Source organism: Mixophyes fleayi, chromosome 1 (genome assembly GCF_038048845.1).
Source record: "Mixophyes fleayi isolate aMixFle1 chromosome 1, aMixFle1.hap1, whole genome shotgun sequence".
Lineage (NCBI taxonomy): Eukaryota > Metazoa > Chordata > Amphibia > Anura > Limnodynastidae > Mixophyes > Mixophyes fleayi.
In genome coordinates this window covers 447,225,273-447,249,289 of record NC_134402.1, presented here as the reverse complement: position 1 = coordinate 447,249,289, position 24,017 = coordinate 447,225,273, and the positions used below count along the sequence as shown (strand labels likewise).

Below are 24,017 nucleotides of genomic sequence, written 5' to 3'. Positions count from 1 at the left end.
CACAACAATTAATCTATAGCCATTAAATAATGGGCTTAACACAAGCAGATATTATTCAGTGTACCTCGCTGTGGATTTTAATGTATATAACATTATTATATTGGTTCTCTTGTTACGCAGTCTGTCTTCAGAGCATGAGGACATTGTATCAGTAATATATGATAAATTAAAAAATCACCTTCAATATGGAACGAATGTTGGCAATAATGATTCAGGGGACAGAAACCCAATAATTATATATTAAACAGTGAAAAGTAAAACTCACCTGGGGGGCTGAAGATGACGATATCATCCAGCAATTTGGCCATCTCTTGTTCTAAAGCCGAAATGCTGATTTTACTGTTCTGCTCCAAAGATCCCAGAAACTGCACAATCTGCTGAACGTATATCCGGCATTTGGGAGTTACATCCTGCAGGAGGAGAACATGACTGGGGATTGTACAGAGAACACAGCACTGGATACTGGGTGGAATTGTGTTAGGGAAATATACTGTATATTGCGGTAAACTATAATACAAAAAGGGTAAGGAAATGAATTAAAGAAATCCAATGTATATGAGATTGATTGTGCTAGGGACCATTGTTATCACTGAGGTGTGAGTGCAGAGGGAAGGATGCACTAAGTTGAAAAATGCTCCTTGTAGAATACAGAGACAATCGCACAATGGTTCACCTGTAGCAGTTACTCACCAAGTAAATGGTGCATTCTGGGAAGGAGGTGAGCCCGGCGGACACACGTAGCAGCTTCAGGAGGAGCTGGTCTGTAAGGTGCTCACTCAGGATGACGGAGGGAGGGTAATGACTGCTAAAATACCCCATGACGTTCTGGTAAGACACGGCATCCACCAGGTACCAGGACAAGGTGCTGGCCTGTCCCAAGAGGTTGATCAGAGGAGCCCCCTGTACAAACATGGACGATGAATGAGAAATGAACGGTCCAGGAAGAGAAATGAAAAGAAAACTCAACACAAGTGTCTGCAAAACCAGGTGCCGCTTCTCCGTACTCAGTGCGGAACGCAAGCGCCGTTAATTTGCACTGAAAACCTACGCACTTCTGGTGGACATCCAGACGCAGGGCATTTTGCACTTTACATCCAATGAATTTTCAGTTTTGGATGCAATGATCCTTCACTATTACTACTTGTATTATAAGTACGGTGTAATTTATCCACAGACAGGAACAGAGAGGTCTTATCACATTTATACAAGTCATCCGCAAGTGCAAGAGTGCAGGAAAAATGCTGCTTTGTGACATCATATCCGTACTTTTGTGCAAATGATTTAGGAGTAAGCGCGTTAGATATGGGGGCAAGAATTCGGAATTTGTGGAGGTTTAAAACTTTGCACTGTCTGATGGGGGAGCAAGGAGGATCGGGTGTTCCTCGATGAATACGGATTACGAGTGCACCCAGTTTTGCACAGAAGATTTATTCTGAGCGTGGTTATTAACAGGAGCTGGTCAGGGTGGAGAAGGCGCATTTCTGGAAGTGTTCCGAGTTTAGGAGCACAGCTTTTTCCTCCATGCAAAATTACTCGTCTGGCTGATCAGGTGTCGGAACCACAATATCATCCCTATACTTTTACTAAGGCAGATTTTGCAGCTTCCCGTTGCACTATTCACCTGTGTAACAAAAACAACCACTCCCCTCCCCATTAATTTAAGAAACAAGGATAAACACAAACCTGGTTACTGGTTCATTTATAAGCTTACTTACTGGTTCATTTATAAGCTTCTCCTCTTTGGCCAGAAAGACCAGCATATACAAGAGACAGACCAGCATGCGATGCGTTTCGGGGCGAGGTATGGGACCCCAGGCGTCCGCCAGTACACTCATCCAGTTTACGTCACATAACACAGCCCCCAGAAAAAGAAAACAGCTCTTAGGGCTCCCTCGCTCCACCTAGTGGACAAGAACAAGCGGTACATGGTCCCATAATGCAAACACAACAAACGCATTTTATTATTTACAGGATATATTCTGTAGTACAATTAAACTGGTGAAATGCACAGGTCCTAGCATAGGCAGCTGGCACACTGTTCAGCAGAGCTTGCAATCTACTGTAACAGGCAAAGAATTCTTGTTTTGCACATGATCGGGAAATAGCATAAAGGATGCACTGAGACATGATCTGGAGCTATGTCAGTCAGCATTAGTCAGTTGTAGCTTCGGTTTGGGTTTCAGGGTATACAACGATGATGAGGGCTGCTGATATATACCCCATTATGAATTCCACAATAACAACTGTTATAACAAAGTGATTCAAATGTCTACCTGCTGTGCTTTATCTGGATGGAAAAAAGGGAGAGTGAGGGGATTAGTACCAGGGCTAGGTAGAGGTCTTAGACCAGGTCTAGGAACAGTATTCATAAAATAATCTGTGTTTACATTGCTCATTGAAGCAGATATTCTATAATAGGGGTGGAATGGAAATGTTTCCTTAACTTGTCTTTACGACTAACCTTCATTGTACTTCCAACCCCTCTTGTGTTAATGAGTAAAAGTTGGGCACAGTTTAGTTAACACAACAAGACAATAGAGAGCAACTACAGAAACTATATTTGTAAGGAAGCATGTCGGACAAAAAAACAACAACTTTTTAATGAGTTAAAAGGACATTATTATACCCTAAATAAAGACGTTTGAATGGGAGATGGTGCAAAATGGTCTAGTCGTTCAAACAAAAACTTTTTAAAAAAACATTTAGGTTCCTGCATTTTCCTCTATTGTGCATATAAAGCATCTCATATTAGGCTCCAAAATAAGAGGACAGATGACCTAACCACTACAGATCTCCAGGATTATCTATTTCGCTAGAATATGAAAAGTCATAAAACAGCAGCTATGACAGCCCCCTCTGACCTCACCTCTTCCTCATGCAGGAGGAACGAGGGTCCAGGTCCAAAGACAAGTAGCGCCAAATCTATTTTTTTAATTGTTACAATATTCTATGTTCCCTGCTATGTTATTTTTGTATGCCTAACAATACACCAAATTGTTTGTGTCGTCCTTCTATTGTGGTGTCCATCTAGGAATAAACCAAATCAGTGGAAGGGTCACAGGAGCAGGTGATGAATGTGTTGATCTTGCGATAATCGGTGACCTGTAGACATATGTTAGTCAGAACAGGGCAGGGGCAGTGACATTGTGTGAGGAGGGGAATGGAGGCAGCAGGAAGCTACAGACTGAGAGTAATACAGTGGAAGGAGCAGGGTCCTCCAGCAGCACAGAGTATATCAGGAGATGAGTGATGTGTTAGTGAGGACAGGGCTGCATGTGACAGGGGCAGTGACATGATGTGAGGAGAGGAATGGAGGCAGCAGGAAGCCACAGACAGTTATATAGTGGAAGGAGCAGGGTCCCCAGCAGCACAGAGTATATCAGGAGATGAGTGATGTGTTAGTGAGGACAGGGCTGCATGTGACAGGGGCAGTGACATGATGTGAGGAGGGAAATGGAGGCAGCAGGAAGCCACAGACTGAGAGTTATATAGTGGAAGAAGCAGGGTCCTCCAGCAGCACAGAGTATATCAGGAGATGAGTGATGTGTTAGTGAGGACAGGGCTGCATGTGACAGGGGCAGTGACATGATGTGAGGAGGGTAATGGAGGCAGCAGGAAGCCACAGACTGAGAGTTATATAGTGGCAGGGTCCACCAGCAGTACAGAGTATGTGAGGAGATGAGTGATGTGTTAGTGACGACAGGGCTGCAAGCCTTTTTGCGAGGTAAAATCAGGTCAAATACTAAAGGTAAACAATGATACAATGATTTTTCTTAGCACGTAATTACTGGGGCTCACCTTGAAGAACTCTTCCATCAGTGTCTGGTCCGGGTACATATCTTTCCAGGGCAGTCTGCTGTACTCAGTGTGATAAGCATACAGAATGAACTCGGGCAGCATAGGCGCAGTGGAGGACTCACAGTAATGCATCAGATGGAGCCAGAGCGCCCCCCGCTGGCCTGGCAGGAGGTGATCTGCGGGAAGAGGAAGTGCAAGATATTTTATAAAACATCTTTTTATTTTAATAAATTTGAGCTGGATGTAAGGTAGACCTTATAAACCCTAAAAAACCCTTATAAACTAGTACCCCAAACACAGAGGGATGCCTAGTATATACCATGCTCACTTTATGACAGCAGACCCAGTCTCATAGGATTACAGTTATGGCCGAAACACAACCTACAACAATAAATACGTGTTCTGTCTGAGCAACTGTGAAAACATTCAATGGAAATGCCGCCTTATACTCACTCTGAAATTTTTGATGCAACGTCAGAATACAGTTGGAAAACAGTTGGACCATTCCGATGGCCGTGGGTGTCTCACTTTCCAACCAGGGGTAACAGTGCTGATTACTGGAAAAAAAGAGAAAAGAAGAAAAGACCTCATTTACAATTAGCTGCAAGTTTGCAGCTCTAACACCGGCTGCGGCATGGCGGCCTTAGCGGTGTATTTCCAGCTGCAGGTACCGAGTGCGAGCTGCAACAGACACTTCTCCTAAATGGTGCATTTGGAGACGCAACTCTAACTAGGCCTAGGCCATATCTTCAGGAGGCGCATCACACTTATGTGAGCAGGCCCCGCTATATAACTTGGCTTGCCAACGATCCGCCTCTCCAGGTGTAAGAGGCCGCATGGGCAAGTTAGGTTTGCCGATAAATCTGGCCTCATTTTCTTAAGTTATGGGCAACTTACAATACAGCCATAGAAATGTAAGTGTAGAGACATGCTTTTGAACTCATTTTGTGCCTGATTCAACATGGAACGCAAAGAGAACACAACTTGCATTTTCTTAAAATCGTATGGAAGTTGCACGCACTTACGCCCGTATTTAAGAACAAGTGGAACTGAAGAAACGTATCTATTTGACTCTGGGTATAAGTGCACTCTGGTTATACAATACTTGCCGTATGTAGACACACAGAGCAGGATACACACAATGTATATGTGCAATATCAAGTCCCATCAGAACACTTGGAAATATTAAATACATTAACACCTGTCAATAATCATTAATAAAATTACATTTAAATATATATATATATATATATATCATTTTTTTTAACATGAAACACATTTATCAAGATGTTCTTAATGCATTCAGTACATAAAGTGCAGTTAAAGTTCCCTTTAATTGCAAACACATGTTGTGGCTCACATACGTGTCAGTCATCGCTATCAGTGAGCAGTTAGTTACACCCGCTCTGATACCGCTAATAATCACATAGCTCAGAGATACTCAGAGCTTGAATCACCCAAATGTGTGTGTTTAACCTTTGCACGCCCTTACTTTAAATTTACTACGTGCATACGCCCCTTCCCTCCCCCGATTCGTCCTTCATGTCGGAACTGTCATTTTCGCTCACAGATGACTTACATGCAGTTGCGTTCACTGGCGCAAAGACCATTTCTGAGCATGCGCTGAGCAATTTCACACAAAATACAACACACAACCGGACATATGTTCCTTAATTAATTAGGCTCTTTGTGTGATAAAGTCTCATTTTTGTGTTTTACGCTCAAACAGGCCTTGAATACAGATTGCACATCACAAGCACCAACAGAATGCTAAATTATAAAACAGAAGAATAAGTGATGTGCGAAATGACAGTTTATTACTTTGCACCTGTCATTTATGCACTATTAAAGCAGCCACTTTATGGACTAAAGAAAACTTTAGTGAGAATGCAGCCTATCCAGTCACTAGGGACCAGTGACATCACTGAGAATGCAGCTTAACCATTCACTAGGAACCAGTGACATCACTGAGAATGCAGCTTAACCATTCACTAGGAACCAGTGACATCACTGAGAATGCAGCTTAACCATTCACTAGGAACCAGTGACATCACTGAGAATGCAGCCTATCCCTTCACTAGGAACCAGTGACATCACTGAGAATGCAGCCTATCCAGTCACTAGGGACCAGTGACATCACTGAGAATGCAGCTTAACCATTCACTAGGAACCAGTGACATCACTGAGAATGCAGCCTATCCCTTCACTAGGAACCAGTGACATCACTGAGAATGCAGCCTATCCAGTCACTAGGGACCAGTGACATCACTTAGAATGCAGCCTATCCATTCACTAGGAACCAATGACATCACTAAGAATGCAGCCTATCCAGTCACTAGGAACCAATGACATCACTGAGAATGCAGCCTATCCAGTCACTAGGGACCAGTGACATCACTGAGAATGCAGCCTATCCAGTCACTAGGAACCAATGACATCACAGAGAATGCAGCCTATCCATTCACTAGGAGCCAGTGACATCACTGAGAATGCAGCCTATCCAGTCACTAGGGACCAGTGACATCACTGAGAATGCAGCCTACCCAGTCACTAGGAACCGGTGACATCACTGAGGATGCAGCCTATCCATTCACTAGGAACCAGTGACATCACTGAGAATGCAGCCTATCCAGTCACTAGGGACCAGTGACATCACTGAGGATGCAGCCTATCCATTCACTAGGAGCCAGTGACATCACTGAGGATGCAGCCTATCCATTCACTAGGAGCCAGTGACATCACTGAGAATGCAGCCTATCCAGTCACTAGGGACCAGTGACATCACTGAGGATGCAGCCTATCCAGTCACTAGGAACCAGTGACATCACTGAGAATGCATTACATAAATAGAAGTTCAGAAAGTGGACCTACCTGTTATCAGGTTTATCTAGGACCAACACCCACGGCTTAAACAGCTCCGTAATCACTGAATGTAAAGACTTCAACACTAAAAAGAAACAGAAGGAGGAAAGCGTCTATTAGTATTACTGATCAGTCACTATAACACAGGGGCGGACATATACTTAGGAGTGGCGCCATCGCTTAGATTGATGGGCCCGGTCCCCCTTCACTCCTAGTAGAGGCGTGCTGCTTGTGGCTGCACACTAAGTGCATGTTTTATAACACACACACACAGACAGACACAAACACAGACAGACACAAACACAGACAGACACAAACACAAACACAGACAGACAGAGACTCAGGTCAATTTGATAGCAGCCAATTAACCTACCAGTATATTTTTGGAGTGTGGGAGGAAACCGGAGCACCCAGAGGAAACCCACGCAAACACAGGGAAAACATAGAAACTCCTCACAGATAAGGCCATGGACAGGAATTGAACTCATGACCCCAGCGATGTGAGGCAGAAGTGCTAACCACTAGGCCACCGTGCTGCCTACATATAGTGATTTATAGATTTTTTCAGAGCACTAGACTATATTTTCTTTTGTTTTCAATGTGAAACTCATAAAGATTCTCGGATGAGGTGTGCTTGACCATCAGTACATGTTATTTATAAAGTGTTCGTGATGCCCAATGTAATACGCCTTGGTTTTACCCCAGTGTGTGGACAGTTTATTCCTACCCTCCGCTCTCTCAGGTGTGCGAATAGGGAGAGAAATCTCCATAGACGTACTGTGCAAAAGAGTAACCACCATAACAAGGTCCAACTTCTGACCAGCTTAGTCCCAACCCATAAAAGTAAACATTCAAAATCTTTCTTCTAAAACTATGTTCAGTTAGCCTCCTTTATAACGTAAATTCGCCATGTGCATAAGGGGACATGGGGGACTATCTTGGTTACACGTGGCAATTGTATATGTGTGCGAAAATTGGCCCCCTCCTTCCACATCCTCATCCCATCTTGATCTCTCTATCTCTGTTAACAACACTACCACTTCCTCCATTTCTCAACTCCGCTGCCTACTCTTCTCTCTCCTTTGCCCCCCCCCCCCCCACATTCAATCTTTAGCCCAATCCTATTGCTTCCAACTCTGCAACATCGCCAGCATCCGGCCCTTCCTTTCTCAGGATGCCACAAAAACCATCATCCATGCTCTCATTATTTCCCGTCTTGATTACTGCAACCTTCCCTTACCGCCCCCCCCTCCCCTCAGGTCTATAATCAATGCGGCTGCAAGACTCATCTTCTTTTCCCGCCACTCCTCTTCTGCCTCCCATCTGTGCCTCGCCCTACACTGGCTCCCCTTCCCCTACAGGATCCTTTTCAAACTGCTTAAACTGACCTACAAGGCCCTCTCCCTCTTCACTGCCCCATACATCTCCAACCTCCTCTCCATTCACATTCCATCCCGTTCCCTGCGATAGGCCAATGACCGTCACCTCCCCTCCGCTCTGATCACCTCATCCTATTCCAGAATCCAAGATTTCTCCCAGGCTGCCCACCTCCACTGGAGTGACCTCCCACGCTCTATCCGACTGCCCCCTAATTTGTGCACCTTCAAACAAGCACTCAAAACTCATCTGTTCCTCAAAGCCTACCAGCCATCCGCCTAACCTTCTCTCAATGCTTGATCGCCTCACCTCTATTCCCCAGTCACGCTACTCGCTCCTCTTGTGCTTGATCCCCTCTGACTCCCCATTGTGCCTCCTGCCTGTTTGCCCTCCCTTTAGGACGTAAGCTTTTACGAGCAGAGCCCTCTTCCCTCCTGTCTCTCTACCTATTGTTCTGCTCCAACTCCACTATGCTAGCTGTGTTTGGAGTTATTGAAGTACTGGTATTTTTGTTCACTGTTCTGTACTGTATTAACCTGTATGGCCAACTGTCTGTTTTGTGTACAGTGCTGCAGAAATTTTGTGGCGCCCTATAAAGATTATTAATAATAACATAATAATAATAATAATAATATTATTATTAATAACTGGCAGCCAATCAGAGCATTGGATCATTCACAGCACAGAAGGGAACAGAGCAAATTACGTTGTGAGCCTCCTTGTTTATTACCTGCCTGGATTCTGTGACTCCCCATGGGCTCCTGCTTGATACTGATAATCTCATAGTCAATCAGACTCTTCATTAGGTATTCCAGGAAGATCTGCACCTCTGGGACATAAGGACTCCACTTTGACAGTAAACCGAAGCTCTGAAAGTCAACCTTGGATAAGCGCAGCTTGTAGAAGAAGTCAGACAGCCACTTGACGGTCTCCAAAACCTGTAAACAACAATCACATTAGAGATTGCTTTCACCCTCTGCATCAAAAGTAGCAAGTGACCTATCAAAAAGTTCGTGGTGGTTAAGAGGCTTATTTAGGACAAAAGGCACAAATAATAAAGCATACTATGTCAGTTATACTTCATGTGATCGCCAATCATGCCTAAGTGCACAAATCAACCGATCTGTAGTCTGTACACAACATTTAGCATCTGTGTATATGTTTCCTAATATGCAGCAGTATTAATATTGTGCTTGATGAACGTTACCTCTCTCTGCGGGATTCGTCTACATACGATATATAATGCTGGTGGGAACCTGGCTTTTACGGTAATTCCGGTCAATGAACAGAGCTACTTATACCTGCTCGGCCGACAATATCATTTTGTTGACGCAGTTTGGAAAGGCGAGCAGGTCCTTGGAATCCAGTTCGATGGCGTTTGGTGGAACTCTCGGGGTGTAACATCCTACAGCCTTGAGAGATGTCCTCCAGCACTCGGGGCTCAGAAGCTGCTCTGAAGAACCTTCAAAGAAAGGAACAGCAAGTAATAGAGTTACAATGTATCCTAAATCAGGGAGTAATACCACAAAGTACAACAGTAGCTTCTATTTAACATAAAGAATAAATGTCTTTTGCCTTCATGTAGTTTTCCTTTATGGTCATTAATGTTTATGTTCGTATTGTTCAAGACTAATTTCCTTACCTACATCTTTCCTATTGTTGTTGTTCGTTCCTTTACATTCTTTATGTCATTTACACAATCATATAAATGTCAGATACACCTGACAGCTGAACATTCTAAGCATCTAGTATAGTTTACTCCTCATCGCCACCTACTGGCTGAAAGAATTAATGTAGCTGCTGTGTTTTCTTGGTTGCGGGAGGAGCTGAGGGATAAAGGCACCTGATGTCAAGCTCCTCTGCCAAGTCCCATCAAAAAGTAACATGTGCTGCTGTGATAACTAGCAAGGAGGAGGAAGATGCCGTTATCTCAGAGAGTAAACCACATGTATACATTGCAATTCTCTGCTGTGCATATAAATAAATACTATAAACTCCCTCCCCGTTACACCCACCATTACCGCAATACAGAAGGCAGAGGGCGTACCAGATAGTGTGGTGGCTCTTGATTGGATGATCCATTTGGGTGCTGCCATCCCTCTGCCCTGTCCCCTTTAGCAATGCATGGAGAATAAAACTTCAATAGGACTATAGGACTGCTTCTGGCAGGAACACCACTGATCGTTCTCTCCCCATTTTGTTGGTTAGGGGTGTTTTTCAATGGGGGAGCTTTGCAAAATCCTCCCTTCTCTAGTCTGGTACTTTGGTGGGGTTCTTCCTCAAAGACACCCATATCTTCTGCTATTCGGTTGTGTCTCCATATACACTATACTGGGAGGAGGCAGGAGGAGCTGCTGCAGACAGTGCTAGGATCTAATTTGCTGATAGAAATGAGAGCCGGATAGTAAAAGGCAAAATGCTACGGCCATCCAATTGGAAGCCATCTATTGTTTCTAGCAGTGTGTAGGGAGTGCAACAACCATCCAATCAGAGCCATCTCTCTTTCTAGCAGTGTGTAGAAGAGTGTCATCCAATCAAGAGTCAGCTGCCATGTTCAGCACTTTTTTTGTGTCAGGCACACTGACGTCATGCTGCACATCCTGCCTCCATGTTGCTAGTCGATACAGTGGTGTACAAGCACACCACAAGATTTTGGGTGAAATAAGGGACCTCGCTGGTAAAACCAAAATAAGCCCCGCCCAATCCTACCAAACTCCACCCTGCCCCACCCACTTTGAATGAAGTTCCACCCATTTCTGTGTAAGTCATGCTTTGGGACGGTCCTGCCAAAATCATAATGTTGGAAGGTAAGCAGACGCATGATTCAAACAAAGGGGCACCAGCAAAATATAAGTGTATGGGTATATGGGGCTGCGCTAACTTCTCCCACTAAAGCCCAGCATACGGGAACGTTACTTACTCTGCATGAGCAGCCTCAGGCAGTCGCTGTAATGATCGGGGAACTGGTAGCGCAGGATGGAGTTCCAGTGCTTGCAGAAGATATTAAACGGCATCAGCAGGTCCTCCTCCGGCGCCAGGCCGCACAGCGACAGAGCCAGGTGCACAGACTCCAGCAGTTTGCTCCGCTCGGCCATGGAAGGTTTTGCAGAGTTTAGCCAGTGGTTCAAGTCAAACTGTAGAGGAAACAATAAGATGGGGGTCCATGAAATCAAGACACTGAAGTTAACTTCCGAAAATGCAAAACTGCTGCCTGCAGTGCAAAAACCGATTAGTAACAACACGCACCTATTGTGGGCGAATGACAGGGAGTATGGGGGCTAGATGCATGACTGCGTCTAGTTAGGATCAAACAAGATTTCATTGTGCAGGATGAGATTATTTAAATGAGTTTCAAGGGAGGACATATTAAGTTTTCCAGGTGAGTTATACCAGGTGAGGGAAAGTGTACTTCTATCCCAAACCTCAGGTAAGAGCGGTAATAGATGTGGGGATTACTTTTATCATCGTCCCTCACATTTCTGATTTTCCAGTGCCCAATAATTTAACCTTTATCAACTTGAACTATAATATGTAGATACGAGAAGATATAAAAAGAGGGAATTGACCGCACCATGACGTTCCCTATAGCTTCCCACAGATGATTCCCCACGTTTATCCACGGTGACAGCAGACCACGTAGAAGTGACATAATCACGTCAGTGAGGACATGGAACTCGCCTTAGTTAGCAGCATGAAGATGACGTCATTGTTGTCCTCAGAAATGGCCTCCACCACCTTCTCGTACAAATGCACAAAATCCCCAGGAGAGGCGGCCGGGGTGAAAAACGGAGACAGCAGATTGCACAACCTCCGATTTTGCAAAATGGTCCGAAGTATCGGCCGACATTCAGACTGGGTTCCACTTATAAACACCTATGATGGAGACGAACAAAGTAGGACAAGTTAAGAAAATAATATTTATAAAATGTACATGATTCTGCCACACCAAATATCATGAAAACTTGTGAAACTACTGAGAATAAGGAGAGTTGTACTTATTATTAGATCCTGGAGGCTGAATGGATCTGTTACCTGCAAGAAAACCTTCACTTAAAGAGCAAGAGATAACTGGCCCTTGAAAAGCACAGAAGGACAAAATGTGCAATACGAGGGAGGAAAAGGAGGACCCGTGCCTGCCATGGTGTTTTGAAGACATATTTTAGGTTGCGAGTAACAGAATTGGCAAAACCAACTCCAACCAACCAATGGAGACGGAGGGAAGCGGGAAATGAACCGGAATGACCAATGAAACACCAGAACTTGGTGACTTACGCCACTGGGTTCCACTTCTGCAGTCTCAGATGTTCACAACCAAAAGTCCCGCCCTAATCAGGCATCCACTGGCAGCCACGGGCAGGCTGGCACTTGTAGTTACACAATCACTAGCATGGCCAAGCAGCTAATGGATTTCAAGGCTTGCTGGGACTCAGTTCCAAAAACAACTTAATTACTGTTTATCTATCTTTTACACATTACTCTGCCCTCCACAGCCCAGGAGGGGAGGAAGGAGGGAAGAGGGCTCTTCTGCATGGGGCATTTTTGCGGGGCTAATTTGCCTGGAAAATTCCGCCCCATATGGAGGTTGTTGTTATGACAGGTGGACCCCAACTTAAGGGCGTATTCAATTGTTCCTCCGGCCGCCGTAAAAACGAGCGCGTTAAAACTATTACCGTTTATACGGTAATATTGCGCGTAAAAAACGTTAATACGGTAGTTTACTCGCTTCAGCGAGTAGTTACCATATTAACGGTAATAGTTTTAGAGCGCTCGTTTTCCCGGCGGCCGGAGCAACAATTGAATACGCCCCTTAGTGTGGCTCTCCCTATCAGTGTGTCCACCCAATCCCTGTGTGGCCTGTTGCTGGTAGTCAATTGTTCTGGGGAACCCCACAGTCTTTGTTCCCTGCATTAGCGGTAACCATCTAAGCACTAGTGTTGGCTACTCTTTTAGGGGGTGGGAGATGGGGAGTTTGTTTGACTTTTTTCAGTTATTTACTTTTGTTTTTATTACAATTAGTATATATATATATATATATATATATATATATATATATATATATATATATATATATATATATATATATATCTTTACACCATGGCCTCAGAAGCCACAAGCTTTACACGTCTTTGGAGATGCGGGCTAGTACTGTAAACATCTCGCACTTGTATTCCCCGATCTGTCTACAGGTGTAGGCGGCCAGAAGTGCAAGTTACACTTAACAAAATGACGTTTAATTTTACTGCAGCCCTATGTGACCTTTGTATCTGGCGGTCAGATGATTCATGAATGTGCATTTCCTATGATATGTGTTATAGACCAGAGCTACATGGCCTAATCGTGTGCAAAACATCTCAAATGCTGATTGACCAATGACACCTTAGCGGTCCCTGTATTGCAGAGAACTTTAGTTTTAGATTACTTTTTCTTTAACATAAACACAAATACCGACCCACCTGTCCCAATATTTCAATGCAAGAGGTGAAGAACTGGCGGGAGGGAGGGTGGCGCTGTGTTTCGTCGCACACAAACTCCACTATGGCGAAGAACGTCCCGATTCCAATCTTCTGTATCTCCAGGGGTGACTGCACTTTGTACGCGTTCACCAGAGACCTGTGCGGACAATGCCCAGACAGCAACGTATTATATAAACTATAGGGAATGTGTGGTACCTAACATACAGCGCAGGTTACATCTGCAGCCAGTGGGAATAACAAGCCCATTGTCTATGATAACTCACGTTATAAAGTTCTCCAGATGGACAGCAGTTTCTATAATGTTAAGCTGTGTCGGCTTAGTGGATTCAGCCTGTAGCTGTTTCATCTCTCTCCGCAGAATGTGAAGCTGCTGGCTGACGGCTTCATCCATCTGCATGCCTTCAAACTAGAGGAGAACACGTCTCGTTAAACCGTCATTTACATGAGTTGGCTGTATCTGAGCACCACTGCATTCAAACATCAAACTCAATTATAGAGAGTAACTCGAACTAGAAATGACTGGACCTCACTTTTATTGCACATAGAATACAACAACAATGTGGATATAGGGTACATTTTAGGAATAGAAGATATCCAAAAAAATAAATGTATTTTATTTGCCTTTTTAGGCTACAAATACGTAGCCGAAACTACTAGGACAACATTTAGGAAATGGTTCTGATAAGACCCCTCACCTTGACCATCACAACGGCCGGCCCGTTGCAGGTCTTATTTAAATTGCTTCGACATTCCATCTTCATTTCAATCTGTTCTTCGCGGTTGACGTAAAGTTTGGGGATTGTATCAAGCATCTCGCTGTCTAAGGCGACTTGCTGGGACTCCCGCATAGAGGCAGTTCTGCGACGGAAACAGAACGAGCAGTTAGCAAGAAGTATCAGCTGCTTAATGTACCTTTATCAACACACAAAATATCATCTGTTGCTGTCTAGGACATCCCTTTATAGACAACATCCGAAATAATGGCCTTTGAAACCTGAGCCTAAAAGTTCTTTGTCAGGCTTTCAGCTGTTGTGGAACTACAAGTTGCAGCATGCCCAGGCAGACTTGTAGTTCTCAATCCAGAGATGGACTAAGCCCGTACGACACCGATCTGGATGTGTTAAAATCAGTAGGGAAGAAGTTAGCAAAGTGTTGGTGTTGTTCAGGGGCATTTATCTAGAGCGCTGGATCATTGATCCTTCAGACAACGGCATTTTAGGAGTGGTATTTAGCAGCGCTGTAAAAGGGTAACGCTTCAGTGTAAACAAGATCTAACATCTAGTTGGCTGTTGCGGGTTACAGCACCTTTTTGTCTGTGCACCGGTGTTCCTGACTATACCTACAGTCTCTATACATAATAAGAGTGGTGTCACTTACTTTGCATGCTGCTGTAGGATAGTCAGATCTTTGTGTACGAGCTTCATGGCATCCTGGGTGTTGATGTAACACGAAGGTGGAATGACTGGCACAGGCGGCTTCATGAGCTGCAGGGTGACGCCCGGGCAGGGGGCACTGTGCTTCTTCAGGTTCCTTAGGATTCTCTCCTTTGCAGCTGAAAACACAAACACCATTTACATAAAACATAGGACTAAGCTTATTGTCAGCGAATTCTATCCAGAAAGAGATTTACCAAATTATTTAGATCTGGGAAGCCTCCTGTGATCCCACTGATCGTTATTCAACTATATTTAATTACAATACATATACATATAAATGCAATCTCACACACACTATCGTATACAGCCATGTATGTATGATACATGGCTAAGTGGCTTAGTGGTTAGCACTTCTGCCTTACAGCACTGGGGACATGAGTTCAATTGCCGCCCATGACCTTATCCATGTGGAGTTTGTATGTTCTCCCCGTGTTTGCGTGGGTTTCCTCCGGGTGCTCCGGTTTCCTCCCACAAACCAAAAACATACTAGAAGGTTAGTTGGCTGATATTAAATTGACCCTAGTGTCTCTCTGTGTGTGTGTGTGTGTGTGTGTGTGTACGTTAAGGAATTTAGACTGTAAGCTCCAATGGGGCAGGGACTGATGTGAGCGAGTTCTCTGTACAGCGCTGCGGAATCAGTGGCGCTATATAAATAAATGGTGATGATGATGAGGATGATAGCACTAGCGACCTAAGAAATCTACATCAATAAACGGTACCTGTCACTGGGGTCGGTGCGTCTACGGAAACAACAGGAGTCAGCAAACTTGTGTCCATCTCCACCTTGATTTGGTTCCAAGCGTTTACAGTTTCCTGGATTTCGTATATGATACGATCCATGTTGATAAACTCCATCCAGAGGTTCTAGAGTTAGAGAATAGTGTGAGTTCTGCAGACTGCTGCATTATCAGTATTTGCTGCAATAACACTTAAAATATATGTTTTACAGCTGGGAACAATGCACAGAGGAAACAGTATAGATTCATAAAGAAAAGGTTTTATCTTCTACTATTTACACGAAACTTGACGGAAACATTCAGGTATTAAAAGGAAAACTACATTGTCTGATAACTTTTCCCCTGAATTCCCCTCTCCGATTAGAAGTACAATCCTGCCATTCCAGAGACTGCTATCCTTTCTGGGGGTAAATGACTCAATTAGCGAATTTGTAGCCGGTTTAATGTTGCCTATAGCAACCAATCAGATCACAGCTAGAATTTTGAAATGCGCTAAATAAATGACAACTAGAACCTGATTGGTTGCTATAGGCAACATCTCCACTTTTCAAACCGGCCAGAAACTCGCAGCTTGATACATTTACCCCCTGGAATCCCAAGTCTGGGTAGAACAACAGGCAGGTCTAAGCTTGTGGAAAACTAGTGTTATTCTTTAAGAGTTAATACTCTTCTTTCGAAATAAAATTAACTTAAGACTGATAGATACTATAAGAAACTGGATATGGCCATGGAAAAATGATTCTCTTAAAAGAAATATACCATATACCTTATACCTTCAAGAATACTTATTGTTTAAGAGATGCTTTAGTCAAAATCGATTACTTAATAATGTCATACACACAGAATAGGATTAGACATGGTTATTTGGCCAGTCGGCTTCACTGTTCTGTTGCTGTCCATCTACAAACCTTCATGGAATAATTAGATGTGCTGGATTTTTTACATATAGAGCAGCATTTGACACCACAGTTTTCCTGAATCTGTACCCTGTGCTCTTTCCACAAAAATACAGGCTGTGACTTCCTGCTGCCTCCAATCCGCTTGTAACATCATGTCACTGCCCGTGTTACATGCAGCCCTGTCCTCACTAACACATTACTCATCTCCTGATATACTCTGTGCTGCTGGGGACCCTGCTCCTTCCACTATATAACTCTCAGTCTGTGGCTTCCTGCTGCATCCATTCCCCTCCTCACATCATGTCACTGCCCGTGTTACATGCAGCCCTGTCCTCACTAACACATCACTCATCTCCTGATATACTCTGTGCTGCTGAGGACCCTGCTCCTTCCACTATATAACTCTCAGTCTGTGGCTTCCTGCTGCCTCCATTCCCCTCCTCACATCATGTCACTGCCCCTGTCACATGCAGCCCTGTCCTCACTAACACATCACTCGTCTCCTGATATACTCTGTGCTGCTGGAGGACCCTGCTCCTTCCACTATATAACTCCCAGTCTGTGGCTTCCTGCTGCCTGCACATATGAGCAGAGCAGGAGGACTGAATATAGAACCACATGAAACGCTACCTAAATACTGACTTAATACATGTGTAACACTTCTCCTATGTCATTACATGCTCAGTTACTGACCTGCTCATTCCGCATGATCTTAGCCAGCCTGTGAGGGTCATACTGCTTGGGGAGAGTTGGGATATACACATCTCCTTTCTGGAACTTGTCATCTTCCAGCCAGACAATAAACACATTAAATAACCTATGGAAAAAGACAAAACATACTATGAAATAATCCCAGTGATAATAAAAGATACATGTAATTTATATCCCGTTACCGTTTTACACACATGCTGCAGACATGTACCACTCTGTTTATTGTCTGACAAAGGGATTTTGGCCGACACATCATTAGAGTCAGTGACTTCTTGCCTGAAGCTACTGCTGAATCTTAAGACAACGGTTCATCCGTCAACACACATATCTCTAATGTGATAAGATTAAGTGAACAGTTAATATAACTTTGCTGATACACAATGATAACACATCATTATAGCTCATATTACAGATTGAGCATGGTTCTGACAAACGCCACCATCCAACAGTGGTGGGTGAAATAATCCTGCTCCCTCCATTTACCGTATTTCCCCATGTATAAGGTGCTCCCATTTATAAGATGCACCTTAATTTTGGCCCCGAAATTTGAAAAAAAAAATATTACGGTAGCTGTCAAAAAAGGCAGGGAGAGTGTAATGGCCGGCTGCTCTGATTGTGATCAGAGCAGCCGGGCAGAACACTCTCCCTGCAATCGCCTTCCCCCGCTGCCTCTGTGCCTCTGTCCCCCTCCTCCTGGATCCCCGCTGCCACTGTGCCTGTCCCCCTCCTCCTGGATCCCCGCTGCCACTGTGCCACTGTCCCCCTCCTCCTGGATCACCCCGCTGCCACTAACGCTGCCCCGCTCCCCCTCGATCCCCCCCGCTGCCACTGTAACGCTGCCCCCCCCCCCCCCCCGCATCCCCGTTACCCCTGTATAAGAAGCACCCAGGTTTTAGACCCAAACTTTTTGGGAAAAAGGTGCGTCTTATACATGGGGAAATACGGTATGTATTTGTAACGTACCATGAGAGGGGTGCTCAAACATGTCATCTATACAGAACGGTACTATATAATTATACTATCTGTATAATGTGCTATCCAGGGATGACTTGCCGATATGAAATGAAATAGGGTATTTTTATAGAAAGATCCTAAACACTCCACTTTCAATTATCTTGAGTGTAATTTGGTGACGGGTCTTTAACCCTGCTGGGCCCTCTGAAAATCATCGTCTGGAACTATCATAGTAAAACACATTATAAACTAGTAAAGACATCAGGGAATCATGGAGTGTAACCTTAAAAGACCGTCACAGACAGGAAGCAGCAGATCTTACCGCCAGGACACAGAAGAGGGCAGAGTACCCGTTAATACTAAACTGCAGTTAGTTGGTAATTATGTAAAAAAGGGAAATCTTTAAACACAAAATGTATCCTAATCACATCAACTGAAAATACAACAGCTACACAACACTGAAGTGTATGACCAAGCGCTAAAACAGTAACTCACATCAACTACATAGGGGCCAATCAGAAGGATCACAGGAGGGATATTAATGTAAACTGGTGCACAGTAACTGTGCAAGAAAGATGCTGTAACCATAGCATCAAAGACAGACTCACGTTTTGTTGTACAGTTTAAAGAATGAAACGCATCTGATTGGTTGTTAGGGGATGCAGTACCATGTTTGCAGTTAGCTGTGCACCAGGGTTCATAGATGCCCCCCAATCCCTATTGTAGTCACACAAAGAGGGAACACGAGGACGTCTGAGTGATTCTTCCCCTAGATACCTCCTCTCACTTCTTGGAATACAGCAGAATATGCGCTACATTTCCGGATGTTCTCCACACCCTTGGAACCCTTTATGTTAATAAGGACCCTGGAAAGGGTCTCAAACTACAAGACAATTAACAGGACATGTCTATTTCATAGAGTACATTTAATGTAAACTTGTCCCTCCAGGAAAGGACAGTCTATTCCAAGAGCTGTGACCATAATAAAAATGACATAACATAAGGAGTATATGATGGCTGCCAAGATATAACAAGCGCAATAGCACATTGTGTACAAAGCAGTTTATACAGGTAGTATTGTGCAACGGAGGACTCGCAACACAACATTGAAACAAGGCAGAAAGTTATAAGTAGCGTCAGAAATCAAAGCACACAGGACACGGCACACACTGAAATGTAGTGACACAAGGGAGTCACACACGGGGGACCCATATGCGAGTCACACACGGGGAGTCACACACGGGGGACCCATATGCGAGTCACACACGGGGAGTCACACACGGGGAGTCACACACGGGGTTCCCATATATTCGAGTCACAGATGAGGGTCACACACGGGGAGTCACACGCGGGGAGTCACACACGGGGTTCCCATATATTCGACTCACAGATGAGGGTCACACACGGGGAGTCACACGCGGGGAGTCACAAATAGGACTCACGCGGGGAGTCACACACGGGGAGTCACACGCGGGGAGTCACAAATAGGACTCACGCGGGGAGTCACACACGGGGAGTCACACACGGGGAGTAACAAATAGGACTCACGCGGGGAGTCACACGCGGGGAGTCACACGCGGGGAGTCACAAATAGGACTCACACGGGGAGTCACACACGGGGAGTCACGCACAGGGAGTCACGCACAGGGAGTCACGCACAGGGAGTCACGCACAGGGAGTCACGCACAGGGAGTCACGCACGGGGAGTCACACACGGGGAGTCACACACGGGGAGTCACACACGGGGAGTCACACACGGGGAGTCACACACGGGGAGTCACAAATAGGACTCACGCGGGGAGTCACACACGGGGAGTCACACACGGGGAGTAACAAATAGGACTCACGCGGGGAGTCACACGCGGGGAGTCACACGCGGGGAGTCACAAATAGGACTCACACGGGGAGTCACGCACGGGGAGTCACGCACGGGGAGTCACGCACGGGGAGTCACGCACGGGGAGTCACACACGGGGAGTCACACACGGGGAGTCACACACGGGGAGTCACACACGGGGAGTCACACACAGGGAGTCACACACAGGGAGTCACACACAGGGAGTCACACACAGGGAGTCACACACAGGGAATCACAAATAGGACTCACACGGGGAGTCACGCACAGGGAGTCACGCACAGGGAGTCACGCACAGGGAGTCACGCACAGGGAGTCACACACAGGGAGTCACACACAGGGAGTCACACACGGGGAATCACAAATAGGACTCACACGGGGAGTCACGCACAGGGAGTCACGCACAGGGAGTCACACACAGGGAGTCACACACAGGGAGTCACACACGGGGAATCACAAATAGGACTCACACGGGGAATCACAAATAGGACTCACACGGGGAGTCACGCACAGGGAGTCACACACAGGGAGTCACACACAGGGAGTCACACACAGGGAGTCACACACAGGGAGTCACACACGGGGAGTCACAAATAGGACTCACACGGGGAGTCACAAATAGGACTCACACGGGGAGTCACACACGGGGAGTCACACACGGGGAGTCACACACGGGGACATATGGGAGTGCTTGAACGCAGCGTTTTTCCATTTATCAAACCTGCCACACAGAAGCCATTAGACCCACAATGCTATCTGATCCTAATCACTTTCATGTGACAGAGGAGCACTCTGACTGCCATCCTGTTAGTAACGGAGCTCCTATGAACACAAGAGCTCCTGCAGCCACCATAATGGATGTGGAAGCTCCCAGCAATACATCAGCCTGAACTCCTTACTTGACCAGCTCTTTGTGCAGATCCGGGGCAGTCATAACCTCGTGTGAGCTGCCCCCCGAGTCGGAGAAGACCGGGGACCCGTCCATAGGAACCAGGACTCTCATGGCTTTGCTGGCCGAGTGGTGGAAATCTGCCACTTCCATCAGACGACGCTTCATCTGCTTCAGGAGGTGAGTGTGGGCTGAGCTGCTGAAGAACCTCTTCCCGATGCAGCCCTCCACTGGTAACCTGAGCACAGGGGAAACACAACCTAATGATCTAGAGTCATATTACGGGTAAGAGATGAAAGCCGCATATTTCACCACTATATCTAAAATACAAGTTGCATTTGTTCTGTAGCACAAGCTGTTCCCTGGAATCAGTCGTTTTCTGTTAACGTGGCTTCTTGAAGTGTCCTTCAATGGGGTTATTTACAGGAAGTCAGCTGTGCGTAGGAAAATATCCCCCCCCCCCTCCCCTCACTATTGCAACGTTATCTTGAACATTTTCAGTTCTAATTACATTCAGAAACATTTACATATCTGTATTTGTGAAAGGAATCAGTAGCTCTCTCATACAAGGTGACTATTTCAGTATTCGTGGCTCATTAACTCTAAACTTTATGGCCCTTACCGTACTCATGAGTTGGGCTGAGAATGGGAAGCTTAAGACCAAACTGATTTGTATTTGTGAATATTGTTACATTTGCAGACTTTTGTAAACTGCAGATATGGCAGACATAGGGATTTAGGATTTATCAACAAAATGCCAATTCTTTGCAGAGTCCATTGTGCCAACAGATCAATAGTTATATCTACGGCTCGGCATGAAGGTGGAGAAAGGTGGGATTTCCCTGAGTAACTGCATTCAGTGATATCACTGAGCACTGATTAAGAAGCAGCAGCAAGAAAGAAAACATTTGTAAAAAGCACTAGAACACAGTATATATCCTTTACTTTGTTACTTCCACGATTTCTTTAAAAAAAGCTGAAATGAGAAGTCTACTTTTCCAGTAATAAAATGTAAATTCATAGAATTACACATTAAGTAGTAGAGTAAACACATGGGGTATATTTACTAAACTGCGGGTTTGAAAAAGTGGAGATGTTGTCTATGGCAACCAATCAGATTCTAGCTGTCATTTTGTAGAATGCACTAAATAATTGAAAGCTAGAATTTGATTGTTGCTACAGGCAACATCTCCACTTTTTGAAACCCCGCAGCTTAGTAAATATATCCCATGGTATTTTTGAACACCACTGGCCTGAATCATTAAGAAACGTACAGCTGATTCGGGCTGTATTTTACGTAAAATCAGTCTGTGCATGCCCAGAACTGGACCATACGCCAGAGAACGTAGCAACGTCCAATTCATCTTCGAGCGCAAAGGACACTTTCTACCACCAATGATTTCAGGGGTGAACCAGGGTGGGAAAGGGTCGTATGAACCTAGTCAATATATGGTAAGGGTGCGCCAAGCTCCAGCGCACGGACATTCAATCTCTTGCTCCAGCTACAGGGCAGGTGTTAGTGCCCAGTGATAGTGATGATGGCTGTGTATACAGCTAGAACATGTGTTTGTAATCAGGAGCAAATGTAAAAATGCATTTTAAGTACAGTAGTCATTCTTAACATTCTAATAAATGTAATTTATGGGGGGGGGGGGAACAAAACACTATTTTTTAATGATTTATCATTATTGACTATATTATTAGCAGACATTAATTGAATAGTTTTTTATTCTGTGCGTTCTTTTGTGACTTTACACTCCACATATGTATTGGACGTATCCTGCAGTGTATTGTCTGTTACAGCAGAGCGGACCTAGACCCGTATTCATCACCAGACGTATCGTCAGACCCGCTCCGTGTTGAATACACACGTATGCCCGATATACTTACGTTTTGTTTTTTTAAAAAAAAACGCTCATTACGTTTGTTTTGTGTTTCTTGATGAGTGAAGCCCTAAAATCTCCAAACTATTTGGTGATCGCTCCATTAGCGAAACCTGTGCACATTACCAACATTACATCAGTGTCTACGAAGGCATCTTACCCATACTGCGGTCCCGGACGGTTAAGGTAAAGGAGGAAAAATTTCTGCCAAAAAAATGGTAGGAGGGGGTGATCCGCTGGGGTGGCCATAGCTTGGTGAGCCCAGCGATAGATCATTAACCTCTGTACAGAAGGCACGATGGGTAACTTCAGCTGCTGCTGGGCTTTCTGCAAAGACATGAGAGACCCCCCTAATATATAAGGGACGAGAGCACATCCTAAGATACCATTACCCAAAAAATACAAAACAAGAAAGAAAGAACCTCTAATACTGAAGATTGTCCACGAAAAATAGAAGACAAAATAGAAACACCCCAAGATAGACGACTAGAGTGCGACTCAAAGGTACAAGATAAGATAGAATTCCCCCTTTAAACATCAAGAGGCAAGAAAGATCCCCTATCCCCAAAATAGACGACAATACAGACCCTCTAAACTAAACCTCAAACCCTGCTCTGATCCGAAGAACATCGTCCACCTTCTATGGGGAGATACCTTCAAAGCTTGATCGGGACTGAAGGACGAATGGTTGAGTAACTCGTACTCTACTACACGGCGCAGCTGGGAATCTTCTTCAAACAGAGACTCGGTCATAAGCACAGTCCATGAGAACCAGATCTGGAAGAGAGATCAATAACGGAAGAGATTAAAGAATGCTTTATCTATAAAACTAGAAATAAGGCTAGCTTACTGAAGCGGGAGATGTGAGCCTTTCATGCTGAATAAACAAGGAAAGGACCTATTATCTTACCATTTACCAAGCGGCCACAAGAGGCGCTGTTCCACTAGAGTCTATGGTCGGGGTAGCTGTATCCAAGACGTAACGTGTGTAGAACGTCTACTAATTGTTTTACTGAACACACACGTGGCATAACACTTACATAGCAATCTTCTCCCATGGAACGTAACACATACTCTCTGCCTGCAATGTCTATATCTTCCTTAGCAGAAAGTCACATATTGAAATTTACAGTACACCTTTC

The 24,017-nt window shown here is 44.7% G+C and overlaps 1 protein-coding gene across 1 annotated transcript in view; it reads right to left on the bottom strand.

Moving 5' to 3' along the window:
• Window positions 1-24,017, bottom strand: part of EPG5 (ectopic P-granules 5 autophagy tethering factor) — an 85,076-nt gene that overhangs the window by 10,065 nt on the left and 50,994 nt on the right. Inside the window, exons 21-39 of the mRNA XM_075186239.1 lie at window positions 23,530-23,652; window positions 23,036-23,202; window positions 21,003-21,230; window positions 17,277-17,400; window positions 15,667-15,811; window positions 14,889-15,063; window positions 14,207-14,369; window positions 13,775-13,917; window positions 13,491-13,647; window positions 11,716-11,910; window positions 10,958-11,171; window positions 9,339-9,499; window positions 8,768-8,975; window positions 6,670-6,745; window positions 4,252-4,355; window positions 3,799-3,974; window positions 1,716-1,901; window positions 691-900; window positions 266-410 (exon numbers count right to left, since the gene is read on the bottom strand). Of these exons, the coding sequence (XP_075042340.1) occupies window positions 266-410; window positions 691-900; window positions 1,716-1,901; window positions 3,799-3,974; window positions 4,252-4,355; window positions 6,670-6,745; window positions 8,768-8,975; window positions 9,339-9,499; window positions 10,958-11,171; window positions 11,716-11,910; window positions 13,491-13,647; window positions 13,775-13,917; window positions 14,207-14,369; window positions 14,889-15,063; window positions 15,667-15,811; window positions 17,277-17,400; window positions 21,003-21,230; window positions 23,036-23,202; window positions 23,530-23,652 (3,100 nt within the window). The remainder of the gene's footprint in view (window positions 1-265; window positions 411-690; window positions 901-1,715; window positions 1,902-3,798; window positions 3,975-4,251; window positions 4,356-6,669; window positions 6,746-8,767; window positions 8,976-9,338; window positions 9,500-10,957; window positions 11,172-11,715; window positions 11,911-13,490; window positions 13,648-13,774; window positions 13,918-14,206; window positions 14,370-14,888; window positions 15,064-15,666; window positions 15,812-17,276; window positions 17,401-21,002; window positions 21,231-23,035; window positions 23,203-23,529; window positions 23,653-24,017) is intronic.